Here is a 23,103-nt window from a genome sequence, read left to right as displayed (position 1 = left end):
TTAGGCACCCCCCCGGGAGATTAGGTTTAGGCTAGGGGAAGGGGGGGGGGTTTGGGTTAGATACCCCCCCGGGGGACTTAGGTTTAGGCTGCAGGGAAGGGGAAGGTTAGGATTAGGAACTTGGGGGGGGGGGGTTAGGGTTAGGCACCCCTAAGGAAGGGTTAGGGGGTAGAATTAGGTTAGTTTATACTTACCTTAGGATGATCGGGATTTCCTCCTCTGTCGGGCTGCCGCTGTCGGGATTTGAACCGGCGGTAAATCATACTGTTTCCGTATAGAGGAGAACAGGGGTAAGCAGCAAGTGAGAGTTAAGCAGTGCAAGAAGCAAAGTCCCCAGACAGAACGCAGTAGTAATATGGCGCCAAACAGCCCTTCTCGCATCAGGTCGCATACACACTTGCCGATGCATTCAGCAGCATGGTCCTCGCTAACGACATCCCCTGAATGTAGGGCCGACTGATGAGGTCACTGACGAACTGCAGGAGCGCACCTAGTCATCGACATAGTGAGTACACACTGGACGATGTGCCCGATATTTCAGTACGTGCCGCTGGATCGGACGGAATATTGTCTAGTGTGTACCCAGCTTAAGATTTGGGAGGGGTGTGTCCTAGCCTAAATCTATTGCAGTGTAAAAATAAAGCTGTCCAGCATTTGTGGGCTACATGCAAAAGCAGCCAGTATTTACCCCGCATCCAAACAAAATAAATATTTCCTCATTGAGGGATCTATACTTTGACTGTATTTTTTGTGGAGCATACACCACTGTCATATACATTACACATTGTTCCCTGGAGCGCCAAAGCATATGCTATGATCCTTTGTATTTGTTTTTTTTAATCTGGAATCAGTAGAACTAACTCATTTTATTTATGGACTGAAACAATATAATAAAAGTGTTGCCTACTAGTTTACTAGCAATAAATTCCAAAAGCAGCTAACCTCGGCGTAGGCGACAGGGACCCACATGGCTAATTTAGTTTAAATCACTAATTAAAAGTCAATTGTTCAGTACAATCAACATGTGATTGCATGAAGTGTTGATTCAGCTGGGCATTACATACTGTCTATATCTGATTGTATTGGACATTGTGTGTGGTAATTGGCTGTCAGCAAACAGTGTCCTAGCAGCGCACCTGCTCATCTGTTTGTGTTGTCAATTTAATACTGCTTTTACACCTAAATTCCGGGTCTGACCCAGAGGTTGGAACAGGGTTCCAAACCGGATCAGACCCGGAATTTAGCTGGCGCCGACCCAGGATATTCCCAAGTCGGCGCCGCTCACACCGGAGCCGGGTCTGCAGTGACCCAGCTTTTCCGGCGTTGAAGTGGACGCTTGGAGATGATGTCATCTCCAAGCGCCACTGAAGCCGGCCAATCGGCAGGCATGTGGCCCGGATCGCGCCGTTTACACTGCAGAGTTTCACGGGTTATTCCCGTGTAAATCCCTGCACGTTACTTAGGATGGATTGCCGGGTCACTCCACCCGAGAATCCAACCCAGTCCCCTTTTACACCAAGGAGCTACCCGGGTTAACCCTGCAATAACCCGGGTTTAAGCTCTGGTGCAAAAGGGGTATGTCTGTGACTATTTAAGAACACAAAAAGATATATATCCACATACAGAAGCTTATTAAACAGACGGTGCATTAAAACACACACACACAATATGAGTAAAGCGAAGTATATTTTAATATCTAGTTATCAAAACACAACTACACCAAAAGTAATAACTGACTCACCGAAGCACCAACTACAATGAACATGTGCGTCTTAGATTGCTGAAAATCCACTTCACTGTACAGCTCCTCCCTCATTATACCGCACATCTCTGACCTGCTCAGGTGCACCTGTTCCTGGGAGGCACTCATCTTCTTCTCTGGAGGGGAGAGGAGGGGTCACCATTCGGGTATGGCTAATACAGACACACTGGTGGTGATGGTAGGCAGATAGTATTCATATTACTCATACATATATAGATAGACCTGCAGGCAGAATTTTATTATATGTGTGTAAATAGATAATTGCACTGATTGCATTGGAACCTCCACAAATACAAAAATTGCACGTCAACTTTTAAATGAGAAGCAGCCACTCAAATACAGTGCGTATTGCTTACACTGGGCAACACTTACCTTGAGGTACTGGAGCACGGCTATCTGTGCTGTGGTGACCTTTTCTTAGTTATGTAACACGCCTGTGTGTGCAGTGTAACATTGCAGCCTTATTATGGGTCTATTTACTAAGCCTTGAATGGAGATAAATTGAACGAAGATAAAGTACCAGCCAATCATAACTGCCACGGCACAGACTGTTTGAAAAATGACCGTTAGGGGCTGATTGCTTGGGACTTTATCTCCGTCCACTTTATATCCATCCAAGGCTTAGTAAATAGATCCCATAGTCTTGCATAACCTACAGCTCCATAATGTAACTACCTATCTGAAGGAACGGGTCAGAGGGGATAAAAAATGTCCCATGATGGCTGCCAATTATAGTGGAAAGGGAAATACTTTTTATATAAGTAACTTACTTGGGGTAGGTTTACTTAAACTTCTAAAAAGGCAAAGTGTAGGTGTTGCTGATAGCAGCCAATCAGATTATAGCTATCGTTTATCTAGTACAGGCCTGGCCAACCTGTGGCTCTCCAGCTGTTGTGAAACTACAAGTCTCAGCATGCCTTGACACAGTTTTGCTATTAGGGAATGCTAAAACTCCAGCAAAGGCATGCTGGGACTTGTAGTTTCACAACAGCTGGAGAGCCACAGGTTGGCCAGGCCTGATCTAGTACATGTTTATCTAGCCAACGATGAGCTGTTTGTACACGACACGTTGGTCGTGCAAAGTGGTCGTAGGTACAATGATTGCACGACAAATAGTGTAGTGTGTACCCAGTTTTAGCCCATATTGCTGGGTCAGTATTTTTCCCCACCTGTTTCCACAGACAGAAATCCTCAAAGCATGACCTGTTGGGAAACCTTAAGAACCCCTGCTCTGGAGAATGGCCATAGCATCATGTCACACAATTTATTAAAGGGTTAGCGCAGGAGAAAACAAGGACTGCAACCTAATTTAATTTTCTCAGGGTGGCGTCACCATTGATCAGGTAAGAGCGCTGTATGTGCATAGCGCTTCCTGTCAGCCAGCAAAGTTAGGCTGGCTGTGGAGCCCCTGCATAGTAAATAGCGCTTACTATACTATGTATCGCTGCAGTAGGCACAATAGTTTTTACAGCCACCCATTAGGTAACGATGATAAATAGACCCAATGAGGTTTATTTACTAAACTGCAGCTTTTCATAACCGATGATAATCTGCAATTTTTCCCGCATAATTAAAAACAGCAATACTAGGAGTATTAAATGCTATGAGTATTAAGTATTTTGCACTTCATGGCATAAATATTTTAAAATCTGGCATTCAAAAATGCTGCTCATCAGTGGCTTTGAAAAGCTGCTGTTTAGTAAATAGACCCCTTAGTGTATAAATTCACAGTACAGGCTTCTGAAGACTGATGAGATATGAAATAATAGGGCCTGGCAGTCTTTCAATAAAGGGGAGAGTGTATGACATATAATTAATAAAACAGACATGAGGTTTAGAAACAGAAAATCTTATGCAATAGAAGGGTGGAGATTTCCCCAGCTCACATCCCCGAACTATAATGTGACATTGTCCAATTATGGATTACAGAATTGTGACTGACCAGCATATAAATATACACTATACACTCCAACATTGGCAATGTCCGATACTAATTATACAGGAAGAAACATTAAATCGCTGTTTACTTGTTGCAATTACACTACTTTGCTTAGAACTGAATCCAATTGAGGGGTTAAGTACAGCCCTTCCTGCCTGTTGCTGGCAGATTAAACTTGCTGGGGCAAGACAGGCAGGGTGTGCTCCCTGCATTGTATGAAGGGGCAGCAGCACTGCCAATGTACATACAGTACACGCATGCAGACTGACAAAAGCTCAAACAAAACACACAGCATGCAAGGCAGTGTCAGCATGATACAGCAATTGGCTTGAACCTCTCCCACTTACAGGTATATACTGGTGCTAACCCATTCAGTGCTGGAGTACAGCTGTGTGACTTGTATTGTAGTCTTGTGTGGTTTGCAGAATAGCATTGATAAACTAATTTTAGCAAGTCTTGTTGCCTAATGGTGGGTACACACTGGGCGATATTACTGAGCGACTGCATGATTACAACATCGTAATCGTGCAAACGCTCAGTAATCGTGCACAAATTGTGCACTTATATGTCGGAAACGACCAGCGATGCGCACTCCCGCTGGTCGTTTCCGACATTGTCCATCGCCTGAACATGCAGAACAACCTGACGACCTGCATGTCGGGGAATGGGGGAGAGAGCCTGGCGCTGAACGATATTGTTAATGATATCGTTCAGCGGCTGTGCTCAATGTCATGAACGACATTGAGCACAGCCTGCCGGGGACACACTACACGATATCGCTCAGGGAGCATATCGTGTAGTGTGTACGCACCTTAAAGGCGCACATCCACTTGTCGATTTCTATGATCGATTGAACGACAACGACATCGTTCAATTGCTCATGAATTGTGCACAGTAATGTCGGAAACCACCAGCGATGCGCGCTCCCGCTGACATCAATCATCGCCCAAACATGCTGGTCAACCTGACGATAAGGTCAGGTTGAGCATGTTCGGGGATGATTGATGTGCCTACACTGAACGACTAAACGCTCAGTGTAGGCACAGCACAGACTGTGAAACGACTGCACGATTGCAATGTCATAATCGTGCAGTCGTTTCAAAGTCTGCTAGTGAATGTCCCCGATAACCCCCTATTTCTGACATATAATCCCTATGCAATCTCTTGCCAGTGCAGTGCAATTCAGCCTTCTCTGAAAAGTTCTGCAAAGAGCAGATTAACCCTTCAGTACCTGCTAGGAAAATGCCGTGAGATATGTTTGTGCATAAAAATAAATATACAGCACAATGACGATGTAGAAATTCTTAGACACCGGTAATATATAACCGTTTCCTTTAACAGAGCATCAATGTCTCCTGCCTTCCCAACGCTTCCAAATGTCCTCTAATTATTTAACCCTTCACTTCCAGGATTCATCATACTGTATCTAGGACCACTGATATGCAGCGAGATGGATTGAGGATCTCTTCGCTATTACTCAGGTTTTTTGCCAATATTTTTTTGGGTTCCACAGAAAAAAAAAAAGGCACCATCGTTAACCCCTTAAATGTCATAGGCTACAAAAAATGGGGTCATGTTAAAACGCTTTAGTATTCTGTAACATACTGTACAGAAGTGCGTAGCATAACACGTGTTGTGTACTGAGAGAAAACATAAGTGGATTCCTCCATGTAGTTTCCCTTGGTGGGTGGAATAATGCACACAGTCCTAAAGCTTGCACGGATTGTGGTGAGGTCCTGCCAGCAAGCTGGTTTTTCCTGTCTATACAGAGGGTGTCTGTGCTTTCCCTATACATAAAAGGGCCTGAGAGGCATCTGTGCAGAACTACATGTCCTTCCCAAAACTCAGCAGAGGCTAAAGAAAGAAAGCTTCAATTATTCACCCCCTCCATACACTGACGTATGTGGGTGGCTTACTCACTGGGGTGTCCTGCGCTGTCTCAGGTATGTAAATCAGGAGTCTGTCTGTCCTCAGGATGCTAGAACCTCTGTGTATATGTGATGTAGGCGGATCTGTGAGAGGCGGATGGTATTTCCCTCATTGCTGTAGATGAGTTTTTTATCCACACCCTCTCCCCAATACTGCATCACATTCCCCTGCTGTTACCCATCCCACATCTGCTGCTGCCTCTCCCCCTGCTCCAGCATCCCTCCTCCTGCCATCCACCTGAGTGATCACTCTCCCCTACATAAGGTGTCTACTCAAGCAGCAGCACTCCTGTGCCTGACACCTATGAGTGATTAGTGCTGCAAGAGACAGATCATTCTGTGTACTGCCCTCACTATGACAAGCAGTGTGGCAGCCTCCTCCCTACACAATAACATTCTATCAATGTATATGCAACAGGTTCCATATATACTGTGTGCACATTTCTATGTATCTCTCCCTCTCTATATATAAGTGCATGTACTGTGTATGTATGTATATATGTATTAGTGTGTATGTGCACATGCGGTATGTATGTATGTATGTATATATATATATATATATATATATATATATATATATATATATATATATATATATAGGCTTGCCATCAACCTGTGTGTAATAAATGACGTTTTCAAAATGAAAGCCCCAAATATAGATATATATATATATATACACACACACATCTATATAATAATTCTACAAAGCCTACGTAAGTGTGTGTATATATATGTGTATGAATGTATATACACACACTACAGCCTTATTGAGATTCTGTGGCTATACAGTTGTGGAACTAGAAGTCTCAGCATGCCGTGACGGCTTCTGACTAGTCCGGCATTATGGGACATCAGTTAAAGGGCCAGAGAGTTCCCTATATAGAATATAATACATATACTTGGGTCACAGCACAGAGACCGCGGGCTGGCTGCCGCTATAGCTATAATGGAGGAAGCAGGACTCAGGAAGGAGTGTGTGAGCCGGGTACAGCCCCACCCCCTCTCACTCACCCACACTGGGTCTGCTCCCCATTTCTGCCCACCAGCTAGGCTCCACCCACCACAGCGCAGCGTCTGTCCAATCACATGTTTTGCCTGTCAGCGATAGGCGTGGCGTTCGCGGCGGACGACCGGTGGGCTTGTCATCGTGCCTCCCCCCCTGGACCAATGGGAGCAAGTGTCAGTAGCGGGCGACCAATCAGAGCAGAGCGTGCCAGGCATCAGGAGAGACCATAGCGTGATGGGCAGGTGGCCTGCTTTGCCCCACTTCCGTCAGCCTGCCCCACTTCCGTTGTTGTTCATAGTCGTCCTCCTCCACCACTACACGTGATGCCCCGAAAAAAATCCCGACGTGATTACGTCATGTAGAGGGGGGTGAAGTAACCCGGAAACTGGGAGAGAGAAAACACTCTGGGGTAAGTAGCAGAATCCTGTGTCACTTTCACTTCAGCCTCCGATTGTCGTCTCCTGCTGGCAGGTGGGTACAGCCAGGCAGCGACTGCCCTGTACACTGTGTTATTGTCATAGTGATGATCTCATGGCGAGGTGTATGGGAAGGGAGACCAGGGAGTGGGATACGGTTCTCCAGCTGTTGTGGAACTACAAGTCCCAGTGTACTCAGCCTTCCAGGCTGCCATTTACACCAGTGATAGGCAACTTATTGGTTGTAGGACTACAAATACCAGCATAGTGCCTAACCTTAACCCCCCACCAGTGGTGCCTAAACCTTACCCCCCTCGGTCTGTAACCTAACACTAACCTCCCACCCTCATAGCCTATACCCCCCCCTCCCCCCCCTGTGGTGCCTAAATCTAACCCCCTCGGTCTGTAACCTAGCCTAACCCCACCACCCAACCCTGTGGTGCCTAAACCTAAACCCCCCCCCCCCCCCCTGCGGCTAACACCTAACTCCCCCACGCTATGCTTACGTTCGGGATGCCGGCTGTCAGGATTTCTGCGTCTGAACTGGGATTGGGATTCCCTATAGATTGTAAAGCTTGTGAGCAGGGCCCTCTGCCCTCTCTTATTACTTATTCTTGCTTTATAGATATTTTATTCCCAATTGTAAATCTCAATGGAATATGCTGGTGCTATATAAGCTAATGGTGGTAATAATAATATATTATTTCAGAACAAGGTAAAGGTAGATTCTCTCATATCTTAGTTACCGCTGGAGGCCGCAAAACGCTAAAGACAATGCCAGTCATATAAGACATGAACGATCTGTGACATTTGAGTTGGCGCACAGTGAATTCTGCAGCCGTTCGCCGATTAGGTAAGACCTGGGCGCCTAAATTACTTGTCTGCTGTACTCTTGGCACAGTGTTATGCGGGAGAATCCTTTATATTGATGCCTTTTTCTATGTGGGATATTTGAAATATGTTGTTTTGCTGCTTTTCCTGTTATTGAATATGTTTATCCTCTGTATTTGTCACTTGCTGGTGTATTGCAGTGAGGTGGGGCTGTACATGCAGCCGTCACATATGACATGTATCTCATTGCCTAACTGCTTTTATAGAGTACTTCTATGTATGCTTCATATTTACTTTCATTTATTGCCTTACACATAACCTCTTATAGTTTGTACTAGCTTTTTCTTTAACGCTCCCTTCTTTGCTCTACCAATTTTTTATTATTAAGCCGGCAGAGTTGTCATATTGGTGTTGCCCTTGGACACGACACAGACATGGATTTATCCAAAGTCCTATAAAATAAACCATTTTACATGGTGATTTAACTCTTTCAAGACCACCCACAGTCCTCTTTATTAAAGATTGCAGCAATTCTATGTTTTGTTTCCACTCAACCGGTGAAATTTCCGGGTTCTCTGTCACAGTCACAACACACATTAATTACTGTGTGATTTCAGATGGCACAGGCTATACCAGTAGTAGGCAACCCAAATTGCCTGCCACAGATTTAGCGTGCCCTAACAGTTCACCTGCGGCAGGGCAGGGTGGGATGCTTAGTGTCACATCAGCTGGAGTGCCACAGGTTGTCTACCACTGGGCTTAGTTTGCTGTTTAAAATGAACTTTAGCAAATTACCTCATTGGCCATAAATAAATCAAAATATATCTATCTAAATTCGTGTTCCCGCTAGGCTTTTTTAGCTGGGCGCTGCGCCCTGTCCGATTGTAAAGGAGCTAAATGTGCCGTGAACGTTTAGCGGCGCCCCATTAATACATCCTGCCCTGAGCCGTCCCCACTCGCGAGTGGGAAAAGTAGCGGTGATCGATCACCTCCGGGTGAATAGACACCATGCGAATGGCTTCTCTTCACTGTGAGGGAAGAGCTTGGGGGGGGGGAAGCCCAGCACCTCCGTAAGTGCTGGGCACGTCCCCAAGTGCGACAAATTGGGGGCTTTCCATAAGGATATTTCCCCTCCCCAGTCAGCCACACGCCCCTTTGCGGGAGTGTGCACGCCTAAGGCGCGTGCATACGATACCCTGGCCGCAGTCTGCGTCCTGCCCTTCCTGCTTCCCAGCCTATAAATGTCATGGCTATATAGTATCTGCTGCTACAAAACAAGGATCTTTGAATTCACTAAGGAGTTCAGTGATGATTTAAAGCAACCAGGCCGCTGCCTATGATCAGGTTATCCTGGGTGCCCTTTGATCTAATTTCTGCAGGATCTCTTACTCAGAAGGTTTCAAAAACAAGGAAGAAGAAGGAAAAAAAGGAAGCTTTTGTCAGACATAATCACATCTGTCTCCTTATATAGGTACTAGTGAGGGGAATACCAGGGGAATATTGGGCCTGATTCAGACCCACTCGCGAGCGGCTGTCCGCTCGCAAGTGGGTCGATGGTCTGCACTGAGCATGCGCACGACGGAGGGAGCTCCGTCGTGCGCATGCGCCAGACACGACGAGCGAAGGACTTTCCTTCGCTCGTTGTGTCCGATCAAAGGGGGCGTGCTGTCAATGTTGATTGACAGCACGCCCCCTTTGGTGGGCGTGCCGGGGGCGTGCCTCCCTGACGGGGGCGTTCCCACGGGAACGCCTCCCGTCAGAAGCCGGCCCACTGACATCACTAGTGATGTCAGTGGGAGTGATTTTGGCTCTGATAGAGCCAAAATCACTCCGGAGCTTGCGGTTGAAAACCTCAACCGCAGGCTCCGGCTCGCAATTTCGATGGTCGCGATGGTCACGACCATCCCGGCCATCAAAATGCACGCTCGTATAGCCTGTGGGTGGTGACCCACAGCTATACGAGCGTCCAGGAGGACGCTCCATGAAAATGGAGCCCGGCCCTCATTCAGAGCGTGCGCTCTGCTCAGAGCGTACGGCTCTGAATGAGGGCCATTGTTCACATTGGGCCTGAAATTATAGAGAGAAGAGCTTACTGGGAATTTATAACTACTTCGCATTATAGATCTCATACGTATAATTTATTCCCTACATTACACAACTTTTCACTTGGAATAAAGTATTTTACTTATGACGAGATTTTCATTTATTTTTATTTTTTATTTTTTTTACTTTAAATCCGATTATTTGTATTAGAAGACATGTTTACAAACTAAAAACTCTTCTACAAAATAACACGGATATCTTGGGCTATCTTACACACACGTCTCACACGAAACACTGCAAAATGTTCATTTCGTGCACTCATTATTTCCCGCATTGACTTTTGCAATAGCCTTCTTACTAGTCTTCCCCATACTAGACTTTCACCTCAGTCTACATTGAAAGCAGGTATACTGATTCTCCCTGTGACCTGTTCTATTTCTGCTCTACTTTCAGTCCTTACATTGGTTGCCTGTATCTCCCGCAAGCTATTCTACCTGATTACCACCCTCCTCTACACAGTTCACATAAAACTTACATGTGTTCTCTCTCCATATTCGAACTGACTCCAGCTCAACCACCAAGCACTACTAAGCCTCAAAATCTGGCTGGACCAATATGAAATATGTAGTATTTTAATTTCCTGTATCAAACTCCTATTTCCTTTAATAGATTTTATATTTGAGAGCAGGGCCCTCTCTACCTATCTAACCCAGTTTAATTTTGTTACTGTGTTCCCAAGGTTATGGATTGAAAGATTTACAGTAAAAAGGTCGACAATGTCTAGATAGACACCAGATGTTAGACAGGCGATAGGTTGACAGGGACAAAATGTCGACACACTAAAGGTCGACCGGTACAAATGGTCGACATGAAAATGGTCGACACGTTTTGTTTGTTTTCTAACCCTAATCTTCACCCTTGCCCTCCCCTTGGTCCCTAACCTTCCCTCCTGGTGCCTAACCATCGGGGTATGTGCCTGACCCTAACCGTCCCTTCTGGTTCCTAACCCTAACCATTGGGTCAACTGCCTAACCCTCCGGTAAGTACCTAACCCTAAAAAATACATAGTCAACCTTTAGATCCTGGCGACCTATAGTGTGGCGACATTTTGTCCCTGTCGACCTACTGCCTTTCTAACATCTGGTGTCTATCAAGATATTGGGTCTCATTCAGACCCGGCCGCAAGCGCTGAGCGCTCGCAACCAGGTCGATGTTAAGACCCTGCGCACGTGCAGCGGCCGCACTGCGCGTGCGCAAGCCCCGGAGCAAGAGAGAGACTCTCTCTCTCCGGAGCTCACTACATAAGGGGCGGCTGTCGATGTTGATCGATAGCTCGCCCCGTTTTGTAGGCGGGGCGAGGGGGTGGCTACACAAATGGAGGCGTTCCTGACGGAACGCTTGCCGTTTTGTGGGCGGCCGCACTGACATCAGCAGTGATGTCAGTGGGGAGCTTCCTGCTCGATCAGAGCAGGAAGCTCCCTGGGGCTTGCGGCTGCCGAGACCCAACCTTGGGGTCTCGTCGCAAACCCTGATGGTCACGATGGTCTTGACCATTGCGACCATCAACCTGGGCGGTCGCTAAAGCTGTGGGTGGTAACCCACAGCTTAGCCAGCGACCAGGAGGCCGCACTTAAAAATAGAAACGGCCGCCCTCATTCAGAACGAGCGCTCGCTTCTTGCGAGCGTCTCTGAATGAAGGCCATTGTCTACCGTTTTACTGTAGATCTTTAGACCGGATATAGCATTCCTGCTAGGCTTTTTTAGCGGGGCGCGGCGCCCTGCCCTCCTTCTGGAAGGCAAAAAGCGCCCTGACCTCCAGAAGGAGGGCAAAAAGCGCCCTGCCCTAACAGCCTGCGGGAGCTGTCTTCACCCGCGGGTCGCAGTGTCCCGCGGATGAAGAAATGTGCGGTGACCCGGTCACCACCAGAGAATAGACGCCGGGCGCATGCGCCCGGCATCTATTCTCACTGTCTGCAGGGCTTGGGGGCTGCCCGGCGTGTCCGTAAGTGCCGGGCACGCCCCCAAGAGTGACGAAAAGGGGACGCATCTTATAGACACGCCCCCTTTTCAATGACCACGCCCCCTTCTCGGTCGCGCTTCGGCGCGCGCAAGATCGTGCCCTCTCTAGCTCCGGCGCCCTGCCTCGCGCCGGAGGTAGAATGAACACTACGGATACCATTCCCAATTGTAAAGTGCAACACATATGATTGTTATATAATGTGTTCCTTCATTTAATACATTCCCAATGAATCTTGTAACATCACTGCTCACCATATAGAAGGCTGTAGTTTACATGAGTGACAGTACTCCTCTGCAATTATCAGTGATGACATCAGTTCTGTCCAATCAATTGAGAAAGAGAGGTTCTTTGGTTATTTTTATTGTTTTGTTGTGATGTTTCTCTTCAGTATGTTCCAATTGCGTATATGCACCAATCTACCATAACATTAAAACCACCTGCCTAATATTGTGTAGGTCCCCCTCGTGCCACCAAAACAGCTGTGACCTGTCGAGCTGTCAATGACCTCTGATTTTGTTACTGTGGTATCTGGCACCAAGACATTAACACATTAATGGAGGGTACACACGGTCCGATTTTCTGGAAGATATGAACAATAATGATTGTAAAAATTGTTAAATTGTTCATATCGTTGGCATGCATCTACGAACGATGCGCGTGCCCGCATGTCAGATAACGATATCTGAAAGCGAGTGTGCTTGCAGTCAGATTTGGACGATATTCATTTAAATACTGTCAGAAATCGTTCATCGTTGATCTAGCAAGTCTGGCCGTGTGTATGCACCATAAGAGATGACACTTATGCTGGGTACACACGGAATGATCTGTACCACCAACGACTTGAAAGATATCTTTCAGTGAAGTCATCCTGCCACATCTCCGAACAGGCAAAGTTAACGATATCGTCCAGATTGGCCTGCATGTACGAACGATCAGAGATATCGTTATCGTTCATGCTGGAACACGCATCGTTGGTCGTTCACTGCATAAAAATGAACGATATATCGTTGAACGATATAGTTATCGTTCATAGATATCGTACCGTGTGTACGCACCATAAGTCCTATGGAAACAAGAAAGAAGAAAAAAACTCTCTAGTTGGGGTCACTCTTGAATATAAGTAAATAGTTAATTAATAAATAACATTTAATTGGTATGCATTAAAAATAGCTGCCACAATACGGTAAGTATGTCAGTAGTAATATACAAGAACAAGACATGAAACATGAAAGATTAAAATATATAGAAAGCAAGGTGAAAGTAATTCTCAGCGGGGTGATGTCAGAGAAAAAAAGAGATCACAAGTGTAATATCATAAATAATTCTCTGAGTTAGCCCACTACGGTATTAGTCCAATGACTGAATTATATCAAATAATTATAATGTGTATTAAAGATAAAATTAGTAGGTTAAATAACCTCAAACAGCATCAACACATCGTTAATAAACAAAACTCCACATGCAAATATCACCAAGAAGCTCCCACTCTATAAATGGAGTAAACACAAAATTATGATACGTAACAAAGGTAGAAAACAATGCGCATCATATAGATTGTTGTAGAGAGCTCTCTCTGTACATATTCCAAAGGTAGCACGGTATATCTCTGAATCAAGGAAGAGTGTATGGTATACGGAGATCTGTATTCCGAAAAATTGGTATAGATAGATCTCACTGTACTAGTTAATGAGGTAGACACACCTAGAATAATCGGTCTCTCGCCCACATAATATATACACTGAAAAATCGACCGATAAATTAAGTGTACATATGAGCAACAAGTGTTATGGAGATGTGATCTCTGTAGGTACCGCTGAAAATAGATATGTGGAGAATATCAAGCGAAGAAATTAAAGGAGTTATTCCCTATCAATGGTGTCAAGGCAGTAGCTGCTGCAAGTCATTATGATACTCAGAGAATGACATGTGAGCGTACTGTCAGGCTCACCCAACGGTATGAATGAGTGAATTGAGCATCTGCTGTTAGGGCTGATATGAAAAAGGAACCTGGTATATAGAGTAGTGCAGGAACCTATTCAAATCAGGCTGTAATGAGAGTGCTCATAGATAGTAGGTAATCTGATTAAAAGATGGTAAGCAAGACAAAGAATAGTAAAGGCCACAGTATAATGTCGTCCCCAGTGCTGCTGCTAGTCACATTTCCCAACGGTAGTGGTGAGTAGTGAGAAGCATGGAGTCGTATACTCTGGTATGAAAGAAGTTAAGAAAAAGACTGCACTGCGACTCACACAGGGTAAGTAATGCTCTGTGTGCCCGTCGGGGTAGTGCAGAGTCAGTCCCTTACACATGCAGCCGAGTAGGCACGTGCGTCTAAGAGTAAGAGAAGAGCGGTACCTGTATACCCATATGGAGAGCGGCAAATGGTGGACTAGGGGTGCCAAACCGGGAGTCTGTCCGTGTTGTGCTGTGTGGTCCCGCCTGTACACAGCGGGGAAACACCGATCTGAGACGCGCGTTTCACGAGCTGCTTCTTCAGTCAGAGTTTTTTTCTTCTTTCTTGTTTCCATATGATGTGTACTCTCCGGGGAGCACCTCCACCTTGTTATTTCTTCAGGTTCCTACTGACCATAGGGTCTTGATTTTGACGATTGTGGATCTTTCAAATGATATTTCAATAATAATTTACATTGTTACTATCATATTATCCTGTGCTCTTCTATACTCCCCCATCCCCCTCTCCCTTGGTATTCGCACCATAAGTCCTGTAAGTTGCGTGAAGGGGCCTCAATGGCTTGTACTAATTTATCCAGCACATCTCACATATGCTGTACTGAATTGAGATCTGGGTAATTTGGAAGCCAAGTCAACACCTTGAACTCTTTTTATCATGTTCCTCAAACCATTCCTGCACAATAACTGAAGATGGGGGTCGGGTGCGCCGCACCCTGCCAGATTTCAAAAGGGCAGAATGCACTGTGGCCGTTTTGGCGGCACCCCGCTAAAACAGCCTGCGGGTGCCGTCCCCACCCGTGTCTCGCGGGTGGGGAAAACTGCCGGGCAGCGATCACCGCTGGTGAATAGACGCGGGTTCGCATGCGCCCAGCATCTATTCACAGAGAAGGGAGAGCTTGGGGGCAGCCCGGCATGTCCGTAAGTCCTTTTCTCGTGGCCCTTCTAAAGACACTCCCCCTTTTCTCGTGGCCACGCCCCCTGTCCGGTGACGGAACTAGAGTGAACACTACACAGTGCATCCTGGTGCCATCTCTTGCCCAGATAAATGACATGCGCATCCGGCCGTCCATATGCTGTAAAAGAAATGTGATTCATCAGACCCGGCCACCTTCTTCCATTGCTCCAGTTCTGACGCTCACGTGCCCATTGTAGGCTTTTTTGGCGGGGGACAGCATAAGCGCTCTGATTGGTTTGCAGCTATGCAGCGAGCTAAGATGCACATTGTGTCCTGGCACCTATCTCATATAGCCAGCATTAACTTTGTCAGCAATTTGTGCTACAGTATTTCTTCTGTGGCCAGACGGGCTAGTCTTTGCATCAGTGAGGCTTGGACGCCCATGACCCTTTTATTCACCGGTTGTCCTTCCTTGGAGATGCTCTGATCCAGTCCTCTAGCCATCACAATGTGGCCCTTGTCAAAGTCACTCAGATCCTTACGCTTGCCCATTTTTCCTGCTTCCAATACATCATCTTTAAGAGCTGAGTGTTCCCATGCCGCCTCATATATCCTACCCTTAACTGGTGCCATTGTAACAAGATAATCCATGTTGTTCACTCCACCTGTCAGTTGTTTTAATGTTATGACTGATCCTATGTTAGCATTGATTTGATATGATGAGGTAGTACGTAAAAAAAAATAAAAAAATTATAATGTATGTGTGTATATTATAATGCGCTATGCAGCTGACTTTTTATTGTATTCAATAAGATAGTCCATATGATATACGGCAAGTACTATAATCAGGAATTCCAGTGGTGAACCAAAGGTCATGCTGATATTTTATTAGTACACTACAGTTCTGCACTCAAGAAATTGCTTTACAATGTACAACTCTTATCTTTATACAAAGAATTTTATAATACACACACACACACACACACACGGCTAAAATTGAGGACACATTTTTAAATTTGAATGTTTATCAACTTCGAATGCTTATAAAAAACTTTCATTTCACGCAGTGCATTGATTCATATATCAAATGAAAGGAAATTTAATGCTGAATTCAACACAATAAACATAGGTCAAATATTTGCATTACAAGGGAAGTTATGTAGTGAAAACAACACTTAGGGTAAAAATCCCTGTGTACTTATGATGTTACTGTCCTATCAGTATTTCGTTGGGTATCCTTTATTTTTCAAGACAGCAGCACAGCGACGTGATCCAGGATTGTGGTGGTAAGTGAAAATGGTCTTTCGTATGCAGCAATTGCGAGAGAAATTGGTCGGAATGTGACAACATCAGGAGTACGAAAGTTTTGTTCACGCTATCAGGAAACACAATCTATACAAAACAAAGAAGGAAAGGACCGGAAAAAGTGCACAACAGCTGTTGATGATAGGAGAATAAAACAAATTTGCGTCAGGGACAGATGGATGTCATCTGCGGCCATTAGCAGTAAACTGAGTGTAACTGGTGTTTTTGTCAGTGCAAGAACGGAACGGAGAAGACTAACGGAGGTTGGCCTAAAAGGTAGGATTCCCCGAAAAAAGCCATTGCTGAATAAAAAGCAGCAGCAGAAACAAATACAGTGGGCAAAAGAACACATTGCATGGACAGAAGGTCAGTGGAAACAAGTGATATGGAGTGACGAAACTAAGATATCGATATTTGGTAGTGATGGGAGAAAATGTGTGAGACGTCGCATCGGGGAAGAGGTCCATCCAGATTTTATTCAAGCGACAACAAAGAATCCTACAAGTGTTATGATCTGGGCATGTATGACAGCAGATGCTGTAGGCCGCCTTTATGTCATAGATGGCACACTGAACAGCAGAAAGTACATTGACCCCATCCTACAACCAAAACTTCTACCTTCTATCTGGGATCTTTTTCCAGATAATGCGCCATTTTTTTTCCAGCAGGATTCAGCTCCCTGCCACACTGCACGGACATGCAAACAGGGGTTCACGGAGAATGACATACAGGTGCTGGGATGGCCAGGAAACAGCCCAGACCTGAACCCCATAGAACATTTGTGGTTCAGTTTAAAAAAACTGGTACATTTGAGGCGTGCATCCAATAAAAGACCATTAATTGAGGCTATAATTGTCTCATGGCACCACATAAAAAAGAAGGAAGAGCTTCAAACATTGGTTGGCTCAATGACACGTCGCCGTGCTGCTCTCTTGAAAAATAAAGGATACCCAATGAAATACTGATAGGACAGTAACATCATAAGTACACAGGGATTTTTACCCTAATAGGGGTATTCAATTCGCTTTTGCAATGTTTTCGCACCAATGACGTCATTTTCGGAAGTTTTGGTTTTACACCGTATTCAATTTCAAAGACGTTTCGCAGGTTCGAAAAGTCTTTGAAAAAAAACGGGGATAACTTTTCACCACTGAATAGGTGGCAAAAAAAGTGCAGAATTGGGGTTTAGGGGTGCAGGCTTAAACAAAATAGCCTGCACCCCTGGGAATGACATTTTAAAAAAACTGTCAAAAAAAGTAAAAAAAAAAAAATAGGGACACCTATTAAAAATTGGGGTGAAAAAATAAAATTGGGGAAAAAAAAGTGTTTAAAAATAGGGAAATAGGTTCAGGACTATTCTGCAAGTATGCGGCAGGTGTTTTCTAGAATAGGTTATTAGTGGCAGGTGCATAGTTGCAGAATTTTTCAAAACTTACTTTAGGGACATAAAAATATGCTAGTACCCATTTTCATGTACCCCAAATTTGATGGAACCACTTAAAAAAACTAAAAAAAAAAAACCTAAGTGCTCTTCTGCATCACTTCTTCAATGTCAGGAAAAAACACCTGTTGTGGCTATTTAAATCCCCGACATTCATTTGCAGGCTAAAACGGGGGTACCCATAGTGATCTCCCATGTTTTTACAACTTTAGGGGGTTCCTACAATTTATTCCAGCTTCCCGTTTTCGTAGGTTTTATATTGAATACGGGGATACAGCGGGCGCACGCCCGATACTTTATCCCAGGAAAATCTCCGATGTGGAGCGAAAAGTCCAGCACGGACTTTTCGCTCCCATATTGAATACCCCTCTAAGTGTTGATTTCACTGCATAACTTCCCTTGTAATGCAAATATTTGACCTCTGTTTATTGTGTTGAATTCAGCATTAAATTTCCTTTCATTTGATTTTTTTATATATATATTTCACTCACTCACGTCCATAAATATTGGGACATTGACAGAATTTTCAGATTTTGGCCTCTATTCACCACCACAATGGTTTTGAAATGAAACAAACAAGATGTGCTTTAACTGCAGACTTTCAGATTTAATTTTCCCGCATTATTTAATTATAAATTAAGCAGGTAAAAGGAAAGGTCTGGAGTTGATTCTAGGTGTGACATTTGCATTTGGAATCAGTTGCTGTCAACTCTCAATATGAGATCCAAAGAGCTGTCACTATCAGTGAAGCAAGCCATCATTAGGCTGAAAAATCAAAACAAACCCATCGGAGAGATAGCAAAAACATTAGGTGTGGCCAAATCAACTGTTTGGAACATTCTTATTAAAGAAAGAAAGAACGCACCGGAGAGCTCAGCAACACCAAAAGACCCGGAAGACCACGGAAAACAACTGTGGTGGATGACAAAATAATTATTTCCCTGGTGAAGAAAAACCCCTTCACAACAGTTGGCCAAATCAACAACACTCTCCAGGAGGTAGATGTATATGCGTAAAAGTCAACAATCAAGAGAAGACTTCACAAGAGTGAATATAGAGGGTTCACCACAAGATGTAAACCATTGGTGAGCCACAAACAGGAAGACCAGATTAGAGTTTGCCAAACAACATCTAAAAAAGCCATTACAGTTCTGGAACAACATCCTATTGACAGATGAAAGATCAACTGTGTGAGAGTGATGAGAAGAGAAGGAAAGGAACTGCTCATGATCCAAAACATACCACCTCATCAGTGAAGCATGGTGGTGGTAGTGTCATGGCGTGGGCATGTATGGCTACCAATGGAACTGGTTCCCTTGTATTTATTGATGATGTGACTGCTGACAAAAGCAGCAGAATGAATTCTGAAGTGTTTCGGGCAATATTATATGCTCCTATTCAGTCAAATGCTTCAGAACTCATTGGACGGCGCTTCACAGTGCAGATGGACAATGACCCGAAGCATACTGCAAAAGCAACCAAAGAGTTTTTTAAGGCTAAAAAGTGTAATGTTATGCAATGGCCAAGTCAATCCCCTGACCTGAATCCGATTGAGCATGCATTTCACTTGATGAAGGCAAAACTGAAGGGAAAATGCCCCAAGAACAAGCAGGAACTGAAGACATTTGCAGTAGAGGCCTGGCAGAGCATCACCAGGGATGAAACCCAGCGTTCTGGTGATGTCTATGCGTTCCAGACTTCAGGCTGTAATTGCCTGCAAAGGATTTGCAACAAAGTATTAAAAAGTGAAAGTTAGATTTAGGATTGTTTAGTTTGTCCCATTACTTTTGGCCCCTTAAAAAGTGGGAGGCACATATAGAAACCGTTGTAATTCCTACACCGTTCACCTGATTTGGATGTAATTACCCTCAAATTAAATCTGAAAGTCTGCAGTTAAATCACATCTTGTTTATTTAATTTCAAAGCCATTGTGGTGGTAAATAGAGGCAAAATATGAAAATTCTGTCAATATTTATGGACCTGACTCTATATTTATTATGATTTAGGGCACCCGACGGAGCAATTCAATTGTTGCTATGTGCAGCTAATCCCAGTGCTTCTGGGCGTGCACACGTGGCTCTGAAGCCCCTACTGTGTGCAGCTTCTGCTATTCTCGCCCGAACACAGCAACAATTGAATTGCTCCGACGGGCGCCCAAAAGAAATAGCCGCAATAAAAACAATTGCATCGCCACCGTACATATTTTGTATTAATTACAATCGAAGAACATTAATCACACCCATCAGTCCTCTGTCCTAGAGGAGCTTACTGCGTACATTTCTTACCACAGGCACACAAACAGGCACGTTGGGGGGTAGATTTACTAAAGGTTCTAAAACAGACAAATATGTTACCCACAGCAACCAATCAGACTCTCTCTCATTTTCTAGAATGCAACTGAGAAATAGTAGCTGTAATCTGATTAGAAGCTTTAGTAAAGCTACCCCTGGCATTAGATAAATCAGAAATCGATTAGCCAACTATTACATTATGTTTATGGACTGTGGGAGAAAATCAGAGAAGACAGGGGACAACTTTGCACACATAAAGCCAATATAAAAACATAATGTAGATGGCATCCCGGTTTCAATCGAACCCAAGGATATAAACCTCATACAATCTGTGAAATATGGTGGTGGTGGTATCATGGTTTTGGGCCTTTTTTGCTGCATCTGGAGGAATGGGGTAAAATTCCTCCAAGCCGATGATCAGGACTAAATCAACAATTACCAGAAACGTTAGACGCGTTTATTGCTGCACAAGGGGGTCATACCAGATACTGAAAGCAAAGGTTCACATACTTTTGACACTCACAGATATGTGATATTGGATTATTTTTCACAATAAAAAAATTAGCACCTCTAATCTTTTTTTTTTTGTCTCATTTGTTTGATTTGGTTCTCTTTATCTACTTTTAGGACTTTGTGATAATCTGAGGTAGTTTTAGGCCAAATTTCAGCAGAAATATAGAAAATTCTGAAGGGTTCACAAACTTTCAACCACCACTGTACATCCCGTCATTACAAAGCAAAGCAGGGCATCTCTTGACAGTATTTCTACACTAAGCTGAAGATGTATACTATATGTTGTCAGGGACTGAGGTTCTACAGGAGAGCGCTAAGATCCATTTAGAGATCCCAGGTATTGCGCTCTCAACATCCCGTCAGCGTTTTGGAAAAAGTGATGGCTGTAGTCTGTAGAACCATATTTTGTGGTGTTAGAAGGTGTCACCATTCTATTGTTGGTTTTGTCTACTTACTTTGTAATGGGATGAAAAAGTAACCATTGACTTTTTGCACAGTTAAACTCCGCATTGCTTCCCTGTCCTTTATCTTTACTGGTCGTCTTGTAAATCGTGATATTGTGGTAAAGGCTTTGCTGAATTTTCTTTCTATAAATCCTCTGTAGGTTCAGCGACAAAACGTCTTATGTGTCTTCTAAAGCAAGCTGAATGCATGGATGGTGTCAGGCTGACTGGCTTTTAAATACTGTCTAATATTGGCCACCACTGGTACAATGCACTAAAATTGTTTCATATTTTTAATACTGTATTTATTTGCATTACGGTTACCCTCCATTGCTTTTTTTTGGACACTGAAGGACATTCATAAATGGTTATTTTCGGAAACTGTGCAGAAGAGGCATTTCACATAGCTATCAGATTACAATTGTCATATATCTAGCACAGTTAAGAAAATGAAAGCAAGCTTCTGATTGGTTGATAATGGATAATACCACCTTTTTCCTTTTCTATGGGAACTGTTCTACATGACAATGTTCTGTTATGTGCTTAATGCATTCCCTTTTTTAAAGGGGACAGCTTCTTGAATCGGGCCCATAAGGTGGTAATCTGAACTTGCCCTCATCTCTCTTAGTAGGGACAGCAGCAAATTAAGTCATTCCCTTTGATTCTGTACAGTTCTCATTGTTCTGGAATCTATATCAGTGTTCTAGAGCGTGGAAGCCACAGACGGAATGTTGCTGTGTGCTATATGTTATATACACCATGGGGTTTGAGTTACTGCCTTTAGTGATGTAGACTGTGCTAGCTAGTGCAGCTATTCCTCTTTTCCCTGGTTACAATCAGAAATCTACTTTGAACCATAAAATCCTCTGAAGGCGATTCCTCTTTAGTAAGGTGTAGTCAGAGATCCCCTGTGCATTGCTTAGCTCTAGTAAATCAGTGTGTGTGCGATGCATTCACCCAGTTGAGCGGGGCTGGGGCTTGTACTGAAGTCTCCAGCAAGTAAGTCAGGGTCATTATTAATTAAACTAGTTAGCAGCCCTTCAAAATGACGGGACATTGTTGCGCCCACGAAAAGTCTAATTTTAGTGCTCAAACGGGCGACTTTTCGGTAATTTCTGCTCGCCAGCTCGGGGCTGCAAGTAGAAATGTCAGTGGCTGTGCGCGTCCCAAAGGAGCAACAATTGAATTGCTCAGTTGGGTGCCATCTAGTGGCCACCAGCGCGCAACACAACTGAATTTCCACCTAGAGGTGAGGAGGAGGAGCAGCGGTGTGTGTGTATGTATGTATGTATATATGTATATATGTGTATATATATATATATATATATATATATATATATATATATATATATATATATATATATATATATATATATATATATATATATATATATATATATATATATATATATATATATATATATATATATATATATGTGTGTGTGTGTGTGTACTAATTCCATCTATCATTAGGAGACTTTGTGTATTACATGGAATAGTACCCTGTTGTAATGTGTTATAGATGCCTCATATATTGCTGACCATCGACAGCTCTGCCATAGATGTCCAATGGCTTTCTACCATCGGTAAATTATGGATGGCGAGCAATCAATGGTTTTATTATGAACATGCACAGACTGCGCATAGCGGTGGGTGGAGCTCACCATCGGGGATCAGCCACGATACATGGCACCGATGGACTCCCATCAATGGTGATACGCTCCCCATCACCATCAGACCCCCCCCCCCCCCCCCTAGACTGAAGTTGCCTCTTATACTCCTTTCAGACATAAACCCCGGCTTTGACCTGGATCGGAACCCTGGACACAGAACATGGGTTGAAGCCGGGGTTTCAGTACTTGCCCCCTTTCACATCTGGGCGATGGTCCCAGGTTATTTCCAGGTCGTCGCCCTTCACACCGGACTCGGGTTTTCCATTGACCCGGATCTTCCGTCTAACAGTGGACGCTTGTAGATGATGTCCTCTCCAAGCGCTACTGTGCCCGCCAATCAAGTCTTTTTAGGCATGGCCGGGGTCATCAAGACCCAGGTTATGCCTTTCAGACCTAAGTTGGGA

At 44.1% G+C, this 23,103-nt stretch overlaps 2 protein-coding genes across 10 annotated transcripts in view; one reads left to right on the top strand and one right to left on the bottom strand.

Annotated features, from left to right (window-relative positions):
- The window catches only part of G6PD (glucose-6-phosphate dehydrogenase), a 32,464-nt gene extending 25,746 nt beyond the window's left edge, over positions 1 to 6,718 (bottom strand). The window contains exons 1-2 of one of the 2 annotated variants that reach the window (XM_088453420.1): positions 6,641 to 6,718; positions 1,742 to 1,878 (exon numbers count right to left, since the gene is read on the bottom strand). In XM_088453420.1, the coding sequence (XP_088309546.1) occupies positions 1,742 to 1,878; positions 6,641 to 6,662 (159 nt within the window). In that variant the 5' untranslated portion in view covers positions 6,663 to 6,718. Of the gene's footprint in view, positions 1 to 1,741; positions 1,879 to 5,621; positions 5,752 to 6,640 lie in introns of those variants that run through there. The other variant, XM_088453421.1, reaches the window with a different exon arrangement.
- A 182-nt stretch (positions 6,719 to 6,900) lies between these two features.
- The window catches only part of IKBKG (inhibitor of nuclear factor kappa B kinase regulatory subunit gamma), a 40,528-nt gene continuing 24,325 nt past the window's right edge, over positions 6,901 to 23,103 (top strand). For 4 of the 8 annotated variants that reach the window (XM_088453411.1, XM_088453413.1, XM_088453414.1 and 1 more), the window contains exons 1-2: positions 6,901 to 7,106; positions 7,794 to 7,904. The gene's annotated coding sequence lies outside the window, so the exon portion shown is untranslated. The remainder of the gene's footprint in view (positions 7,107 to 7,793; positions 7,905 to 23,103) is intronic. The other 4 variants (XM_088453416.1, XM_088453415.1, XM_088453410.1 and 1 more) reach the window with 3 other exon arrangements.

This window comes from Taudactylus pleione, unplaced genomic scaffold (genome assembly GCF_031769625.1).
Source record: "Taudactylus pleione unplaced genomic scaffold, aTauple2 ptg000579l, whole genome shotgun sequence".
Taxonomy (NCBI): domain Eukaryota; kingdom Metazoa; phylum Chordata; class Amphibia; order Anura; family Myobatrachidae; genus Taudactylus; species Taudactylus pleione.
Note: the sequence above shows the minus strand (reverse complement) of the source record. Positions and strands in the feature narration are given on the sequence as shown.